Genomic DNA, 19,202 nt, shown 5'->3' with positions numbered 1-19,202 from the left:
TTCCCATGAAAAAAAATAGAAATGGAACTGCTATGCAGTTTTATGGATTTGAGTTTCTTCTACCTCAGTTTAGACATACCAGGTTACAGAGGGAATGGCAGGCATGACAGCAAAGATCATTTCCCAAGTGTTCTCAGTGGGATTAGAAAGAAAAAACTGATGTGTTCTCTGGATGGCAGGTCATCTCTGCACTCAAATCGGAATTTGTTGTCTTATGAGTGTTTATACAATTATATTAATGAAATGTAATTAAAGTGGTTGTGGTACATACTCCTATGTTCATATACAAATGTTCTTTTACAGTTTCATCTGAAAAAGGTGTCAGACCCACTTCATAAGTTAACTGTCCTAGTGATGTAGTTATTTCTGCATGTGATGTAGTTATTTCTGCAAAAAAAAAGATAACCTCTTACGAGGGTGCTTTTCTTTTTCTTCTTTTTTTTTTTTTACATTTCACACTCAGTCATATTTTTAATACAAATAGAAAAATCTAGAAAATACCTGTTCAGGCATTTATTTGAGATACTCTCTTGAAGACTCTTTTTCTTAACTGCTGAAGTAGATATACTGGTCCAGAGGTGTATCTCTTGGTATGAAAGAATATGAGTACTGTCAGGTTCAGAAGTAATTTATTAGCAAGTAACTCAATACAACAAGTTAATAATTTTTGTAGCTATTTTTGAACCTGATGATTAAGAAGATCCCTTTACGTGTCGGCTGATTAAAGGAGGAGATCTCTTAAGCCCTGGCATCCAAGCTGTGGTGTACGGAAGAAGTGGGCTGTGGAAAGCTGCTGTTTGCTGGTTTTGGCAGCCATGAATTTGAATCACAGAATCATCAAGGTTGGAAGGGGCCTTCAAGAACATGCGGTCCAGCTGCCCACCCAGCACTGTCACTGTAACCCCTACACCCCATCACCCAGAGCCAGATCCAGACACCTCTTGAACACCTCCAGGGGTGGTGACTCCGCCATCTCCCTGGGCAACCCATTCCAATGCCTGACCACCCCAACAGTGAATTTTTGTTTCTAGTATCTAATCTGAATCTCCTCTGTCTCAGTTTAAGGCCATTTTCTCTCATCCTCTCACTGCAGGCATGGCAGAAGAGACTGAAGCTCACCTCACTACAACCTCCTGTCAGGTGCTTGTAGAGAGTGATGAGGTCCCCCTGAGTCTCCTCCAGGCTAAACAAGCCCAGCTCCCTCAGCTATTTCTCATAAGATCTGGTTTTTAGAGCATTGTTGCCTTTCTCTGGACACCCTCCAGCATCTCAGTGTCCTTGGAGGACCGGAAAATGAACACAGCACTCGAAGTGTGGCCTCACCAATGCAGAGTGCAGGGGAATTTGTCATGGATAGGCTTAAACTTGCCCTGGTTGGCCTGGTTTGCAGTACAGGGAGCTGCTATTTAAAATAGCATTTCTTACCTGCTGATCAGTTGAGATGAATCCTTCAAGTTTATGCACATTCATTATTTAGGAGTTTATTATTCTTAACCATATCTAGTAAAAGGTTTTAGCAAAAAATTCCTTGTATTATCCATTTCTTCCTGGCATTTCTGCATGTATACACACAGGACTAACATGGTGCCAGAAATTTATGTTGTCAAAGTATCAAGAATTTTAAAGAGATGTCTTTTGCATTTTATTTTATTAGATTCACTAATGATAAAATGTGTGGCCTGCATACTGAAGTGAGAATTGGTGTCAAATACCACTTAGAACAGACTTGGAATTACATGGAAATGCAATTTATTACATGGAAATTGTTGAAGAGGTATGGGAACAGAGTACCAATCAGTATCTGTATGAATGCTCTCGAGGCATTCATATTTTTTCTGAAATCTTGGCTTTGTTGAAGTTAAAGAAATTTTGTGACTGTCAAACGATAAGACAATTTCCACTATAAATGTATGTGACATCCTTTTAGATGTCTGTGTAGTCATGGTGCAAAGTCTCATGCACATGCTATATTTACAAGTAGTGCATGAGTGCACTAAACTTTCCTGTGAACAACTGAGCAAATGAATTCTTAGGTACAAGAGGCTTACTGGAGAAGAAGTAGAGTTATCCAACATGCAGAGAAAAGAGAGGCTCAGGTCACATGATGTGATCACTAGAAGGCCTATGTCTGTTTTTGTGAGTGGGACTGGTAACTTGGTGCTTCCTCAAATTACACTGTGTATTGTTTACTGTAATAAATTTTCACTATGATTTCCTTTTTATACTTCACTTCTGATTTGCATTTACACTGAGGTGTTGTAATAAACAGTTAAATAGCACATTGCCAGGAGTGCAGCTCGTTATGGCAAGGTCTGTATGCAGAACAATGCCCACCAAAAGGGAGTATATTTCAATTTAATATCTTCCTTTGCTGAAGTTTTTGGGTGGTAGTGAAGCTATGAGATTGAAGGGGAAAGCCAAATGCTTTGCAGGTGCTGAAGACTATTCAAGAGATAATTTATGATAATTTAAGACATAAATTAATTCAGAAAGAACTGGAAAGCATCTTCGTTTCCCAGTATGTTAGAAAAACAAAAGGCAATTAAAAAAAAAAAGCCAGAGAATGTTCTTCAGTCCAAGACAATCATGCCAAAAATAGCAAAAGTTAGTTGTGTTAGCTGAGGAGAAGTTACGTTACAGTTTTGCATATTGATGTCTACTGAAAGAAGTATCTGAGTGTTGCTGCAGGAGTTCAGTAGGAATAGAAGCACATTTTACTCTCTTGTCATCGGGCTGATAATTAGCTGGGGAACTTGCTGGAGGGGTTGTTGGATCCCACATAGGTGTCAGCAGGAGTGCTGCCCCTGAATGAAGACTCAGGACTTTATTTAAAGGTACACAGAGCTGCTCAGTTGAGCACTGGTAATGGCTTCAGTGGCATTTCTCACTGATTAATCACTGCACATTGGTACAGCTGGAATAAAACTCAGCAGTTCCTGGATTCTGTTCCTGTGGTTAGACCGCCAGATCACAGTGTCCCTCTGGAGGTCCCAGTAGACAATAACAAGCAGACAATAATTTGACCAGAAATAGAAAATGGGGGAAGTAGTAACAATAAATTCATTAGCACAGTAATTACTAAAGTGAAGAGAATTCTGCAGATTAAGTAGTTATCCTTTAAAATTACCATCTTAAAAAGAATAAAGTAATATAGGAGTATCAGGCTATGAAGAAAACGAAAATAACTACATCATCTTGGGGGAATTGGCCTACATTTTAGCCTTGGTGGTAAAGATGACCTTGTTTATGTGGAATGTTCATAGGCAGAGCCAAGGAAGGATATGAAAGAAGGGTATAATGCCCTGTGACAGGTTATCCTGTAAGAGATGAACCTTTAAAGATCTTGCCTCGATTGATGCTAACACACCAGAGATCGTCTGCTGCACATTGCATGCAATGGTGGGGTCACTCATCTTGGAGGATAAAAAGCACTCTGAATATGCAATAATTATTGTTCGTAAGAATCTGCATGACATTTAATTTTATAGTTAATTATTTTTTCTGTTTGCTGTTAGGGCACAGTTCAGAGGCTGTCTTGGGTCAGCCTTTCCATCATGGTGGTCGGTCTGTCCCATTTCTGCAGCTCCATGGGCTGAGTTCAAGGGTGTAGGCAGTATAGCAGGCATTTCAAGCAAGTCACAAATGTTTTTACCAGTTATACTCAGGTACTGTACTAATGAAGTGGCTGTAGATGCCAAAATTGATAAGACCTTTAAAAAATAAGCATAGAAAAAACTATACTGTTGCTGGCAAAGCAAAGAGCGTGACAAAAAAAATTGTATGTGTTCTGGAAAACTAAGGGAAAAGTGGAAGAAACTGCAGAAAGATTGGCATTCAAAGCACAACATACTTAAAACTGAGTTAGAAATGCCCAGTAGATTTTTAAAGCTGTATTTCTCTAATAGTTGTGTTTCTCTTCTGCGCTGCTGGTTACACTGCAGCCTGTACCTGAATAGCTGCCAGGTAACTCGGATGTGGCTGTAGCAGCAGCAGTGGAGCTACAGTGTATGATAGGTTGCATCTCTGGTGGTGCCTACATAAATGTGTAAAAACCCATCTCCTATCTATGTGCTGTAATTTTCATTTTTCAATGTCAATGTCAAGAATGTGGTCAGAAGAACAATGCAATGTGTTGTCATTGTTTCAGTTTGGAGAGGTAAATGTTTAAGAGCAGTAGTTTGAAAATAGGTCATTTCAGTGTGAAATTTGCTCCCTTTTTTTGTGAACTGTGGTTATTTAAATAATGGTATTTGCATAGGATCATTATTCATCTTAGACAAAGAAATGGAGGAAGAGCTGTTTCTAATTTGTGTAATCTCAGTAGCCATCCAAGTTCTTGGCACCATCTACCTCATTAAGCCTTAATAGAGGGTGTTGAATTGTTTCAACACATTTGCTACATCATTCAAAAATGCTGCCCAGATCTGTCTGATAGTGTATGCAATGACCCTTGCTACAATTAATATAATAGAGGTTGAGATAAAGAATAGTGTTACTGCCATTATTCCAAATTTAGAAAGTATCTCTCACTTCATATAATGCAAAAAAAAAAGCAATTCTAAGCTCCTCAATGAATGTACTCTTTGCTGCTTAAGCATTTTTAATCTGCTTTTGACACTGCATGAAATAATAGTTATTAAAAAATACATAAGAATGGTATACATCCAGAAAATTGAGTGTCCATGTAAACATAAAAATCATTTACCTCTTAAAACTGCAGAAATGGTTTCTATTTACTTTGGATGGTCATCCTTTGTCATTGGCAAAATCAGAGACTGGATGTAAAGATTTCCTGTGGTGAAGATGTACACCTATCTAGTTGTACATCTATATTCCTTATATAAATTGTATACAAAATTAGAATGTAATTCCACAAAGTTACTTTCTTTGTTTTTCAGGATTTTAATAGATTGGGGATGAGACTGATTTTCCACTGCTTTGCACTTTTTGTAGTTACATTATATATATATATATTTATATAATGTATATGTATGTATATGTATATATATGTAATGTATGTATATGTGTGTATATATATATATGTATATATATAGATTGTTGTACAGGATGTACAAAGTGGATATAGAATGCTACCATTCTGACACATGCACAAAATATGTACAAATGATTATAGACCTATTACATTTGAATGATAAGAACGTTTATCTGTGTGGAGATCATAACTGGTCTAACTGAGGGCTCTTGAGGATCTGTTCATTCAGGTCACTTGTCACATGGTAGATACAGCTGTGGGCTACAAAGACATGTGCTTTTTGTTGTCTTATCTCTGTGTTCAGGTTTGCAGCAGGTAAATGGCTTTTGGCAGGTAAATCCTCAGACCACACCTAGAAAACTGAGGGCCTTATCAGTAACAGAGACCTCTGCAGTGGTGCTGGAAGGACCTGAGTGTCTGTGTGTAGTTCTATTCTTGATCTGCATCTCACTGTCAAGATCTGTAATCAGCACCTGAAAAACAAAGATCCAGCCAGACCTGCATAGCCTGTTTGTTGTTGTATAACCAGTCAGATAACCAAAAGAGAAGTGGGAATTACATCAGCACTAACTGTTCTCTTCCTTACAGCTGTGGTTAATTAGTTTTGATTCCCTGGGACAGCCTCTCTTATCAGGGGTAAATTCTTTGTCAAGGGAATGGCCAAGCATCAGACCTCTGTGCTGTATGTACTGTATATATATACAATGATTCTGATGCTCTATATACTTTCTTGGGATTACCAGGAGTGTTACTTAGCACTGGTACTTGAAAACAAACCATTGGGTGTTCAAGATGGTTATTCCTGCTTTTTATGTGTAGCATGTGATTCTGAATAATAATGCTGGGGTTAGTAAAGTTTTATGAACATTAAGTACTTATTGTACTTAATGCATGCAGGAAAACAGCTCTTTGTTTACAGTTCAGTCCTGTAAAAATATTTCAAAAACCTTTTTGGGAACATAAAACCATGAGTTGAAGATCCTAAAGTGATGGGTGCCACACACAAAACCAGTTTCTCTTTTCTGATGCTCTTAACAATTCTGAAGGATCAGTTAAGACTGGAGAATGGGCATCAGAGCAACAGTGAAATTACAGTGGCAGATGTAGTTAAGATGTGGGAGAGAATAAAGAGCAGATCCTTGCCTTAAACCACAGCATTGCTCAGAAGCCACGTGGCAAACTGACTTCACATCACATGGCCACACCAAGGCACAGAGTTGGCTGAACATACGACCAGCCTTGCCATGGCAGGGAAGCAGAATGCAGGCAAAGGATGCTGCAGTCTGGCCAGGAACAAATGAGATTCATGATGCCTCTTGGGTCCTGTAGGAAATTCATCAAGAATGGCATGCCAAGTCTTCTATACCAGCCTTTGACCAGAAGTGCAAGCAACAGTTTTGCAGTTGATTATTGTTGATTATTTAATTCAGTTCTATCTTTTACATTTTCTTAGGTGCTGTCTTGATTAACCATGCCTCCATTATGGCCAGAGGAAGAAAAAAAAAGAGTAGGACAAGAGTGAAAAAGTGTTTCTTGACCAAAAATGAAAAACTAATGAGGCCTCCTAAGAAATCTAAAAATGCATGGGGCAGACTGACACTCACAGCCCAGACTCTCACACCTTCCAAACCTGGCTGCTCCCATCCTGAAGTGCTTTCTTGCTGAAGGCAACTCTTCTTTGGGCATATCAGTGCAGGCCATTCCTGTCCCAGTCACAATTTATCAGTATTTTACATTCAGATACTCATGGAAGCAGGAACTAGAATGCAGATCTTCTCCTTACAAGTAAGAGAAAGCCCCGATAACAGTTTCCCCTGGCTCTGAAATGCTCTTTGGGTTTCAGAAGTGCTGACAGCATGCACTGTGAAAATATTCATTGGAAGGACTGTAACCCAAAATTTCATTAACTGATTGTTAGCACTGGCCTAAGAGAATCAGTGAAATGAGCTCAAACTCAAGTGGCAATGGAATCTGTGTTGCCCAAATCTTGCTTAAATTAATAGATTCTAAACTGTGTCTTCTGCTTGGGGTCTGTGGGTAACACAGAGAAAAAAATAACTTGGCTGTGCTTCCTAGAGCTTCAACAAGAGCTAAATGCCTTCTTCAGTGCAAACAAAACTTGGGCCACTCCAGAAACAGAGCTGTGCAGCTGCAAGGGAATTTGAGACCTACCCTGTCCGCCTTTTCTTGGGACATAACTGGTCCACATTTCCACTGGTTCACATTTTCTTAGACTATCTTTTATCTAGCCAGTTGTTAACATATCTGGAGCGGGTAACTAGGTTTGTAAATAATTTTAGTCTTAAAAAATGGGCACTTAAAGGCAGCTTATTCTCTTTGTGGATCTAACTCTTGAGTTGAGATGACAATGCTGAAGGAGTTTTTATGCAGCTTTTCTGATGAGGTGGGGAAAGCAGTGAAGAGCCACCTCAAGCACTTCAGTGTGTTTCTGAAGCCACAGCTGCTCTGTACCCCCTACAAGTCCTACCAAGAGATCACATACCAGCTGGGGACTGGCATAGCCAGCCTGCCTGTGCCTTCTCTTCTCGTGGCTCTGTGCCTGCTTGGGGAGCAGTTGTAGGAAGCTCCTGCCGAGAGCAAGCTGAGAGCTCTCACTCTCACCACCAGCAGCGGATTTCATCTGGCTGGATCCCAGATGATGGAAGGTAATCTGCTGCATTCACTGCAGCTTTTGACTTCTCAGCTGCTGTTGAAGATTGTATCAGTAGTTTTGCATCCCTAATTTGTAAGTGATTTGCACTCCAAGTTGTGGGAACAAATAACTCTGTGCATAACTTAGAAAATGTGGCCTGCAGAGTCTATTTGCAGCAACCATATTAGTTAAATTACCAGTGTGATCAACTGTAAGAATGAGTGTGCTTTCATAAATACCAGTGCAATTATTTGTGGTAATTTATTCCACTCCTTATGATATGGCTTTGAGAATCTGAGCTAGTGTTTTTCAGATAATATATTCCATATTTTGTTGGGGGACTTGAGAGAAATTTCTTTTTGCTAGGGCAATTAGCTTATAGTAATTTGGAGAACATTTTCAATGTTATTTTTTAGAGTTTAGGAAATGATAAGTAAAATGATTTTGATTGTAAGTACTCAGCAACATAAAAACAAAGTACACTTCTAAGCTCTCACTTCCGTATCTTTTCATTTGTTAAGATTAAAACAGCATGCATAACATGAGTGGTATTAGTATATATACTTTAGGATTATAAAACCAACCCTCACTTTTGCAGTGACACCAGTTAGATAGTTATTTCTGAGTGAGTGGTACTCAAGTACCCAAGTTACTTGTGTAGCTAAAGGTTAGTATTGCCTTTGTTGGGTTCATTCAGCTGTATGCTTTGTCTTGATAAATATCTTTTCCAAAATTATCTGTCTTGAAAGAAAAAGAACAACTTTAGATCATATTTTTTGTTTGTTCCTTTTGATTTGGGTCCAGTATGGAATGCAGCTACATCAGTAGTTGAATTAGCACAAGAGAAGAGGTTTCAGTTTCCAGGCAGGAATGAGGAAAACAGTTTGGCTTTAGTAGAGTGATATGATCTTCAATCAGATGCTCTACCAGCTACAGCTTGGAAGTCTGGCACCAAAGGCTATTTCTTTAAGCTGAGCAGCTACTTTGTGGTTTCATTGCTGTTTGAAACCTTTTTAATTTTTTAATGCTGAATTTATGAAACATGAAGTATGGATGACAAAAACACTATCTTTGCTTTTAAATTGTTTGAGGAATTGTAGGATTATTTATTGATGAAAGGTCAGATCTTTCTCTTTGGAGACTTTTCAAGAGCACTGCCTGTTTCTATTGAAAATTAGGAAATAGTTATTCACATAACTTCCTTTCAGCCCTCCTTAAATTCCACGTCAAGGTCAAAATAATTACTGTTTACCACTTGTACATATACACAAGTTGGATATACTACACATCTAACTTTCATGCTGTATCAAAGTTGTATCTTTGTGTGCCTGTTGTCATATGAACCACACCACTTATTTCAGTTAAAATGAATGTGGGAAAGTAAAACTGCTTTAAATTAAGGTTTAGAGGGATGCTGTAAACACGTGTCTCTATGAAGACTTGATTGGCAGTTGCATGAGTTCTGCCTTAATTTCTCAGTCAATTGATGTGCAATGGTTATGTTCATTTTTTTATTCTGTTCTTCTACAATGAAGGCATACAGGCTTACAATTCTAGTTCGGAAAAAAAATCTGCCTTACAAATTAATAAAAGTTACTATACACTCCTTCACATATTACATAATCTACCATCTATTTCTCTCAAACTCCCAAATCTTTGAAAGATGTCTGAAGATACTGAAGAATCATGCAAGATGGAGATGTTCTTTTGAATTTGCATTAGGGGCTTCATTTTACAATAATGAATTGAGAATGACCATCATTCAATGAGGCTGAATGAAAATTAATGCTTACTCATCTAAAGAGTTCTTAGAACAGAGGAGTAATGTCCTGTGGGGCTTCAGAGTTGTATGCTTTTCACATGTTACTGTGATGCAGTGTACCTTTTCTACAAAACTACAGCACGATATTTTCCTGGCAGTTTGTGGGAATATTTCTTTGAAATGAGTGCTTGTATTTTAGAGCAGGTCTGGACCACTATTGGAAGTCAGATGCCAGCTTTCATTAGTTGAATATAAATAATAAACCAGCAGGCACTTGGAATGATACAACCCAAAAGAAATGAAATTCTTGATTTCTGACCTTCATTTTTGTATGTTGTAGTAGCCTGGTGCCTTTTTTATTTGCATTTCTTACATCAGGTAACATGATGTAAGATGATAGGCATTTTTAGAAGTAATTTTGATGCAATAAAATTTATTTTTTCACTCTCCTGTGTACTGAATTCATTTGTGTAGCTGAAATTTTAGAGGAAAATTTTTACTTCTATTATTGTTACTATCTGTATGTACTGTTTCCAAGTGATGGTCTTAAGGAATACATAGAAGACTTTTAATAAGCAATATTATTTGAACCACTCATGATACTGCTGTACAAATGTCTCACTTGCTGCTAAATATTGCAGAGTTATTAATCTTTCTTGACAAGGAGGCAGTGGTTTTCAAGGTATTTTTGGTGTCTAGTTCCCACATCACTACATTTCCCATGTTCTTTATTGACCTAATATTCCTCCTGACTGAGGGGCCTGGGAGACTTCAACCCACACTGCAGCCTGTAGGACAGTGACAATGGAAATTGTGGTCTCTCTCCCATTCCCTGTCCAAGGGTGCAGATCCTCTTACTCTAAGCCAGTTCCTGTGCTCCCACATTCCCCCTGGGGTGTGATAGTCCTCATCCCAGGACAGTCTCCTCCTTTTGCTCATTTCGTTTTTCAAATCCCTAATGCTTCACCATCCTCACAGGTCCAGAAGTTCTTCTGACCTCTAGAACATGACCAGGCAGAGAAGGTGTAAAGGGTAACAGATGCTACAAATAACTGCACAAGGAAGTTGAGTCCATTGATGTCATAAGATATTGGATATTACTTGGCCCTCATTGTATCAGTATTTAAGAATTGTTATTATTGTAGTGTTTTAAACTTTTTTTCTCTTTTATAATATCAGTATATTACACAAAACCGTGCTGCACTCAGAGGTGCATAGAACAGATTAAAAGAAATAAGTATGCAGAATTCCTTGTCCCAGTGCAAGAAACAGCATTTAAAATCAGAAATTACATGGACCATCTGTCTTATTCATGAAAGAAAAACTGAGGCTTCATTTCTACTAATTTTATCCAGTTGAGGTCTTGATCAAAATTCCTACACTAAAATGCTATTATATTGTTTGAGTATTTTTTCCCTTGTCTAAGTAAAATTAAACTATGCAAATAGATAGAAAAAGATGTTATTCTTGAAGGTGATAAGGTTTCTTATTGTGCATATAAATACTGTATATTTTAAATATAAATTTAAATTTATCAGCTAATCATTGGAGAAGAAGGCATGGGAAGGCTTCTTGATTTTTAGTTTACTATCCTCACTGATGGATATCTGTAACTTGATTTAGGAGATAATGACCAAATGCTTTTCAAACAATAACCCATCTGAATTACAACATTTCTCTTCAGGTTTTGACATCATGGTAACATTTTAATTTAATTCCTAAGAGGGATTTATTCATCCAGGGAAAATATATTTTAAACATGCTAGACTATGGATTGTTTAAATCTGGTTACCCCCATGGGCAGACTTGTGTTGTCTGACCTTGGAAAGCATGTGGTGACAGAACTAAGATCCTGTAAAGATATTTATGATGCTGTTTTCCTGTTACTAAAAAACTGATGCATTTTAAATGGAAGCTTTGTTACAGGTCATTAATTTGTGGCTCTGACTGTCTGTTCCACATGGTGCAGGGGTGTGCACAGCTGCCCAGCTGCGGCAGCACAGTGCCATGGGGGCTTCTCTTTTGTCTCCAACAGAAGCAGGGGGCAAGAAGCTGCGGAGCACTGTCCAGAGGAGCACGGAGACGGGGCTGGCCGTGGAGATGAGGAACTGGATGACTCGCCAGGCGAGCCGGGAGTCAACGGATGGGAGCATGAACAGCTACAGCTCTGAGGGAAAGTAAGCGGCATTTACACCTGTGGTTTCCTGACGTTTCTCCATGAAGCTGGGGGACGTTTCTCCATGAAACTGGTTGTTAGAGAGAAGCACAGTGAGTGTGTAGGTCCTATTCAGTCAGAATTCCCTTCACAAGCTAGTGTCATTGATGGACTAAGCCTAAGTCTTCCCCTGTAACTGAAAAGAGTCTCCCAGTGTTGGTGCAGGAAGGAGGAGGATCATTTCTGCTGTGCCATGAGAAGGGCATGTCGGAGGTCAGATCATCATCATGACGTGTGTCAGGAGGGGAAGCAGGTGCAGTACACCAAGTAAAACACAGATATGGATAAGTTCTCTTCCAAAAACTCCTGGCATATGTCAGTGCTATGCAGAGCAAAGCATTTCCAGAGCATTTCCAGGTCACTGGGCTCAAGAGTTTTTCAAAGATTCTGCTACTTTTAACCTGAAGAAATTATCTGGGCAGCAGTACAAGTCTGTAATGTATCATGGTTATCATAGCATCATAAAAGCCCAAGTTAAAGCTTCCGAGTGATGTATCTGAGACATTGCCTAGAGAAGTCTTATTGAGGGTTGATTTATTAGTGGTGTTCACAGCACTGGACAATCCATCTGTGCTGCACAATATATATTGTGTTTCCAAGTTGCTGCACTATATGCATTTGAAATGGACATTTCTTAATGATAGGTCATTACAAATTTCATTAGTTCTTGTTGCTCTGTAATGGGTAACAGATAATTTATGGCAAGCATTTTAATTTTAAGTTACTTTGGTCATTTGCCACAAGGGATTTCAGTTCTATTATTGAATAGACGTCATTCTCAATGACATCTTCTACAAAATATTTTGAATGAATGGCGATTTTGAAAATAGCAACCAGTATTTGGTCTAATGTCTTCCTTTCACTGCATACATTTGATATTTAACCATTGAATTCTCAGTAACTGAGAAGTGTGAGCAATGTAACCTTCATGTAACTAAATCATGGGTAAGGGTGTATGTTAGTATCTTAATGAACTGGTCTCATATCAGCACTAATTAACAATGGTCTTTAATGCATTAGAAAAGGAGAACATTATGGAAGAATAAAAATTTGGAAATTATTGAGGGGAGTGCTTTCTTTACCTGTTTGTTTATATGCTGGAGGCTAAATTGCTGCTTGTTGAACACTGTGGGATTTCAAAAATTACAGTAATTGTTTTGTAAGTTCCTTACAGTAGTACCAAACCCACAAACATTAAGTGGAAAACATCTAGAAAACAAAAAACAAACCCAAGCCAAAACAAAACAAAAAACCAAACAAATAAATAAAACCACAAACAAACAAAGGGCAAATTTAAGTGTATTTTTGTTTGGTTTCTTTTTCAATATTATATCTAGTTTGATCTTCCCTGGTGTGAGGTTGGCTGCAGACAGCCAGTTCAGTGATTTTCTGGATGGACTTGGTCCTGCCCAGCTTGTAGGACGACAAACATTGGCAACGCCATCAATGGGTAAGTGTTTATGCCCTCTAGATAGGATATATTCTATTTGGTCAGGTAGTTAGAACATAAAATTTATCTAGAGTCCCTTTAAATATGGATTTCTCTTGTGGTTTTGAACAACTCAGTTAAGACCAAAGCTGTAACCTCAGCCAAAGTTGAATGTAATTGTGGATGCTTATGAAGACATGCAAAAGTAGGAAGTTGCTTTGAAAAAGTCAGCCTTTTACCTCTTCTTCAGTTTTCCATCTTTAAAATGGGGCTAATGACACCAAACTTTTCTCTGAATTACTTGGATAATATTGTACAAAAATTGGTAATTTAGGTGCAAAATGTTTGTTATTATTGTGTTTAGAGGCTTGTATATTCACAAGTTATCTTTTAATAATTTGTCTTTAACTACAGGGATGGTGAAGAGATTTCAAGCAGTTTTACAGAGCTGCTTTGTATTAATTCCCTCGCTGCCTTTTTTTTAATATGAAACTCTTACGAAATAGAAATTAATTTGAAATAATAGAGGCATGGAAGATGGGAGAGAAGGTGTTATTGCAGAGGTTTTAAATTGTTTACTAACATAAACAGCAGTGAAGAGGGTAAACATTAAATTACATAGTAGTGTTAAAATCCAGATCATACTTATTGATGGAAAACAGGTGATAAAAGTCACCACATATTCATCCTAGAAATTTTTTCAACATTTCATATATTAAAGTAGTTCTGAATTACAATGCTGGGATTTCTTTTTGTTATCTAGGAGATATTCAGGTGGGAATGGTGGATAAGAAAGGACAACTGGAAGTAGAAATAATCCGAGCCCGTGGCCTTGTTGTAAAACCAGGTTCAAAGACACTGCCAGGTAAGGAAGAAAAACCTTAGTAACAATCTTAGCACAGGGCCAGGGCTTGGACTTGATGATCCTAATGGGTCCCTTTCAATTCAGTATATTCTATGATTCTGAGAATGGCATTCTACCAAAAAGGTCTGTGGCTTTTCTGTTCAGCTTTGCCAACTCTTAACAAGTTCAAGTCCCAGTAGGTTATAATGTTGTGTACTGAAATTCATACTGTATTGGAATCAGAAATCAGCCCTAATTCAGGAGGAAATTAAAAATCAGGCTGCCAGAAGACCTCAAAGTATTTTTGGTAATAGCAAAGGCATCTTTACTTATGGGGTAGGAAGAAAAGTATATACTGAAGATTTTATATAGGAGTCTCAGGAATGAAGAGGGAATTAAGAGATGTGGAATAGGTATCTACTCAAAAAGTAGACCAATATTTGATACTTACTCCTTATTTTATAATCTGATGTCCTGTAACACTATGTAAAAAGGACAATATAATGATATTTTTAGCAAGCTCTTCTGCCAAAATAGAAATTGTGTCAGAGTCCTTTCTTCACTGATTTTCACCTTGTAGATAATTTTAAATTATTAACAATTTGGAGCATTGATCCAGATTTCACCAAAGTCATTGCAAGTCTTGCATTTACTTAATAGGCCTATTTTGCATATTGTATAGTATAGGGATGCTATATATAGGAATACTTGATTTGTTCGGGTCAAAATCTGAATTGTTTCATGGTAAAAGAGACATACAAAAAGAAGTCAAGAAAAAAATACACCCAAAGAGAACAGTAAAGAAAATGCATGGATGCTTTTTATGGGAATAATTGTTAATATTGCTTGTGGATATTTCTTCTTGTAAGTTATATATCCTTTAAAAGCAAATTTTTATATGGTGATAGAAAGTGTGTGTGTGTTACACAAAAAAAACTAGACTTCTTCTTTACCTGCTGTTCTCTATTTTATTCTTCTAAGCACCATATGTAAAGGTGTATCTATTAGAAAATGGAGTCTGCATAGCCAAAAAGAAAACAAAGGTAGCAAGAAAAACGCTGGAACCACTTTATCAGCAACTTCTATCATTTGAAGAAAGTCCCCAAGGGAAAGTTTTACAGGTAATTTGCATAAATATTCCTCTGAACCTGAAAATGTCACCTGTACAGTTTTCACTGAATGAGTTTCAAACTTCTTTCAGGTTTCATTTGGCAGTAAATGCTCATATTTTCTATACTTGCTGAGCAGATAAACACAACAGTAATAGCTATTTATGCCAGTAGAAACTGAGTATGCAAGTAGAAGGGAGCAAAAGTGAGTTATAGATTATTTTGCTTCTGCTGTATGAATGGGCTCCTCTCACTGGGCTTTCCCTGGTATCGTGGATAACTGTTGTTTGTGCCCAGATCATTGCTGTCACTGCATCATGATTAGGATACACAGAACTAACTATGGCAGCAGTTGGATATTTCATTCTTTATTGTAATTAAACAACCAGACATTTTTGACAAATCAGATTAAAGCTTTTGACATTTTCACTAATTTTTTTCTATTTTCTTGTGTTTCTTTACCTAACAGATAATTGTTTGGGGAGACTATGGACGTATGGATCACAAATCCTTTATGGGAGTGGCACAGATACTTTTAGATGAACTGGACCTGTCCAACATGGTGATTGGGTGGTTCAAACTTTTCCCTCCTTCTTCCCTAGTAGACCCAACCTTAGCTCCTCTCACTAGAAGAGCTTCCCAATCATCTCTTGAAAGTTCAACAGGACCTTCGTATGCTCGCTCATAGCAGCTGTGAAACTGTTGTCATAGCAACCAGCGTTACAAAAAAATAAAATTACAGGTCGCAAACCCTGGTAACACTGCATGCTTAATGTTGTGTCTTCTGAGCCTGTTTCTAGGGCTGCAACGCGATCCTGTGTTCTCAAGGAAGTTGCACACATTGTGCCCTACGGAAGGCCCTCAGGTGATGGACTGAAATCATGAAGAACTGATAGGTTTGGAGTTCAGGGACTCAGTTTTGGTCCAATCTGAAGCCATGGACTAAACTAAAAAAAGTCAATCTGTTTCATGCAACAAAAGTCCTTTTCAATGGCATATCTGTTTTGTTGCTCCCTTTTCTTTATTTATCTGCCCTCCCCTCCTAAAGTTTGGTTATGCCACAGAAACGGAGTTACCCTCCCATGGAGCCACGTTACAAGTCAGTGGATTAGCAGACATTGGAAGAAAAGAAGAATCTAAGGATGATGGAGAAGTCAACTGGCACTTGCAGCAGTTGCTTGAGATCTGAAAACTCTTCATATTGAAAAGGTTCAAGACTTAAAGTGGTGGGCTTCATACCTCCAGCTGTTCACATGGTGAAACCCCAGACATGATGGACTCTCTGAAAAATAAAGTTCTGTGGATATACTGTACTGTATGAAATTAAGAAACTTTTTTGCATGGACACAGATTTAGCTGAACACTTAAATTATTTTCTTGGGGCTGCAACTTGCAAAAAAAAAAAAAGAATAAATCAGCCATTTTCAACAGTTTATATTATTTTTAAAGATAAATTTCACTAGTGCATGGTTTTAAAGGGAAGAGAATGCAACAGGGTGATACAAAGACATACCATGTTTATCATTCTTTAAACCAGTCATGGTCTGTGTTTTTGCAGACTTATATTAAAAATAAAAAAATAATTTCTAGCAAATATTTAAAATTCTGTTTATGTGACAAGAAATAAGTGTAATATATTAAATTTATTTAAATGTAAAAGGTACAAGCCTTGTAAAGTTCAACATAATGTGCAAATTGTACACTTCTTTTACCTCCTTCTTTCTCTATCTCTCCTCCCAATCTCCCTTCTTCCTTTTGCTCTTTTCCCCCTCTACCTCCCAGGATGATCAGCATATTCTAAAATGGCTACCTTTTGACTTATTACTGTCTTATGCCCCATATTTGGTTCAGGGTTGCAGATTGTTCTGCATTTCTGAATTATTTGAGAAAAATATTGTTTGAGAGCTTACTTTTTTTCAAGCATGTTGAAAAGGATTTTGCAACATGGCTTGGGAGTACATTAATGTAATTCAGCATGTATTTGATAAAGAAGATATTTGAACTTTTGCAATTTATTGTACAGTGCATGGTAACTTATTTTCATTTTTTCTCACCTTCAAATTGAATTCTACAGCAAAATACTGGAATCATGTGGCCATTGTAAGATGTCTTCAATAAATTTGTGTTCAGCACCAGCATCTTTCATTCAAAGACTGAACTATTATTTCTTGAAGGTTTTTGGAAAGAGGAAAAATTAAGTACCTGATTGATTTTTAGGAAACTAATTTAAGCACTTTTATTTGCACTAAACCAAATTGATTGCTACATTTTTGAAATAACAGAAGCAACAAAGCTTACAAATCCATACAGTTCTTCTGCTGTAAAGTTCAATTTTCATAAATTGCATTTGCATTGCAAAAGACATAATTAGATCATATCAGTCTGGAAAGTATCAGTCTTTGGTTGGTAAAATAGCCTTAAAGAAAACTTCTCAGTACCACTCTGTCAGCTATTTGACACCATTGCCAGAACCTCGCTGTAGGTAATGGATCTTCAGAACCCTGGCTTTTGTAGCAGACAGTAACTACCATTGGGTGGTGCTGCAAGTTCAAGCTTTTCATTAAGTTTTGTTATTTAAAGGGAATGTAACTGGCTAACGTTTAATAACAAAATATCCTTTTCTTTTTTTCTTTTTCCTGGGTCTTTGTATGCCTTTAATACCTACTTAAGGTTTAATATTGAAATCTTGCAATAATTTTTGAAGTATGTTACATTTACCTTTATGGCCACACAGAATTATTCTGATTTTATTTGAAAATCTGTTGAAGTTTCCCATTTACAAATTGTATATGCCTCATAAGAGGGAAAAGGTAATAACAGTATCACTTATAATGCCTTTTACTTTGTGCAATATCATAGAAAATGAGATTGTGTCTTGTCTGCAGAGTTTATATAATGGATTATTGTTAAGTTAATAGACAGACTGGTAAAATTATATTTATTGAAATAATTTAGACACCTGTCTACCAGCAGCAAATAAATACTACTAACATGCAGTCTACAATATCCCCTAGGATATTAAACAGAAATACATAACCATTTTCCTGACACTGTGAGATGTGCTCACACATTCTTGTATGCATAGTCCTCTATAAATTATTTCAAATTTTAAAATCAAGGACATGACGCATGGAAGGTTTGTACATAATTGTCATTATGCAGTATTTATTTTAAAAAAATTAATGTATTTTTTTTAATTTTCACACGTCTGCAATTCTACTTATGGTTTAGTCATGTAAATAGTACTATTCCAGTGATCACTGCTGTCTTGTAAATAGTACGTTTTAAAAAGTTAAAAGGAATTACAGTTGGGGAAAAAAAAGGGCAGATTAGGCCTGTAATGAACACCAACTAATGTAAATCAAACTCATTCTGGTGATGGTATTTAACACTTTAAATAAAACATTTTCTTTACAGAATTTGTGTGCAGAATTTTGTTGCTTTTCTCTAAGGTGGTCAGCAGCATCCTTCCACACCCTTCGGTGGAGCTGGTGCAAGCAGCTCACACAGCTGGAGAGCAAGCTGGAGAACACTGTGCTTTTCTTCTGCCACAGGGCTGCAGGTGAAATGCTGTGTCAAGGTGCCCCTGTCACTGCCAGGCTCAGGAGCAGTGGGTGCCAGCTGTGCCTGTCACCAGCCAGGCCCTGGGCTCTGTGCTCTGGCCTCGGGCTCCCACGTGCCCAGTGCACGGCTCCCAGGATGGAGCTGGCTCCAAGCTGCCGGCTCTGGCTGCCAGGACAGGCTCCTGGCTGCCAGGACAGGCTCCAGCTCTGATATAACCAGTGCACTAAATGTGCTGAGACCATGAGGAGGTCCCCTCAGCTGCTGTGGAGTGGCTGCACCACCCAGTCAGACTTCCACCCTATCCCTAGGTACCACCTAATGTTAGCTGCCTTTTTTCTTCATGAGCAGGGTACAAATGAGGACAGAATGCCCACCTGACAGTGGTGCCTGCAAGGGCTCATGCAGCCTCTGCAGAAGGGAGCAGGGGTTCAACAACTCTGCAGCGATGAGAGGGGTGGGTGGAGATGGGAGAATAGAGGATTTATCTCTCCCTGACCCTTCAGAGACAGCATCAGCACAGGCAGTGGTGACTAGGCAAAACTTAAGCACTTATGACTTGGAAATTTACTGAAGAGTAGCTGGCAGTTTGCACAGCAAAGTGTGTGTACTTATTTCTAGATATGAGGTGAAAGA

At 37.9% G+C, this 19,202-nt stretch overlaps 1 protein-coding gene across 39 annotated transcripts in view; it reads left to right on the top strand.

Annotated features, from left to right (window-relative positions):
- The window catches only part of RIMS2 (regulating synaptic membrane exocytosis 2), a 448,046-nt gene extending 429,622 nt beyond the window's left edge, over positions 1–18,424 (top strand). For all 39 annotated transcript variants that reach the window (XM_036406572.2, XM_054515962.1, XM_054515958.1 and 36 more), the window contains 5 exons: positions 11,444–11,585; positions 12,961–13,073; positions 13,816–13,917; positions 14,878–15,017; positions 15,475–18,424. In XM_036406572.2, the coding sequence (XP_036262465.1) occupies positions 11,444–11,585; positions 12,961–13,073; positions 13,816–13,917; positions 14,878–15,017; positions 15,475–15,693 (716 nt within the window). In that variant the 3' untranslated portion in view covers positions 15,694–18,424. The remainder of the gene's footprint in view (positions 1–11,443; positions 11,586–12,960; positions 13,074–13,815; positions 13,918–14,877; positions 15,018–15,474) is intronic.
- The last annotated feature ends 778 nt before the right edge of the window (positions 18,425–19,202 follow it).

This window comes from Molothrus ater, chromosome 1 (assembly GCF_012460135.2).
Source record: "Molothrus ater isolate BHLD 08-10-18 breed brown headed cowbird chromosome 1, BPBGC_Mater_1.1, whole genome shotgun sequence".
NCBI classification, from domain to species: domain Eukaryota; kingdom Metazoa; phylum Chordata; class Aves; order Passeriformes; family Icteridae; genus Molothrus; species Molothrus ater.
This window is presented reverse-complemented; position numbering and strand designations above follow the sequence as displayed.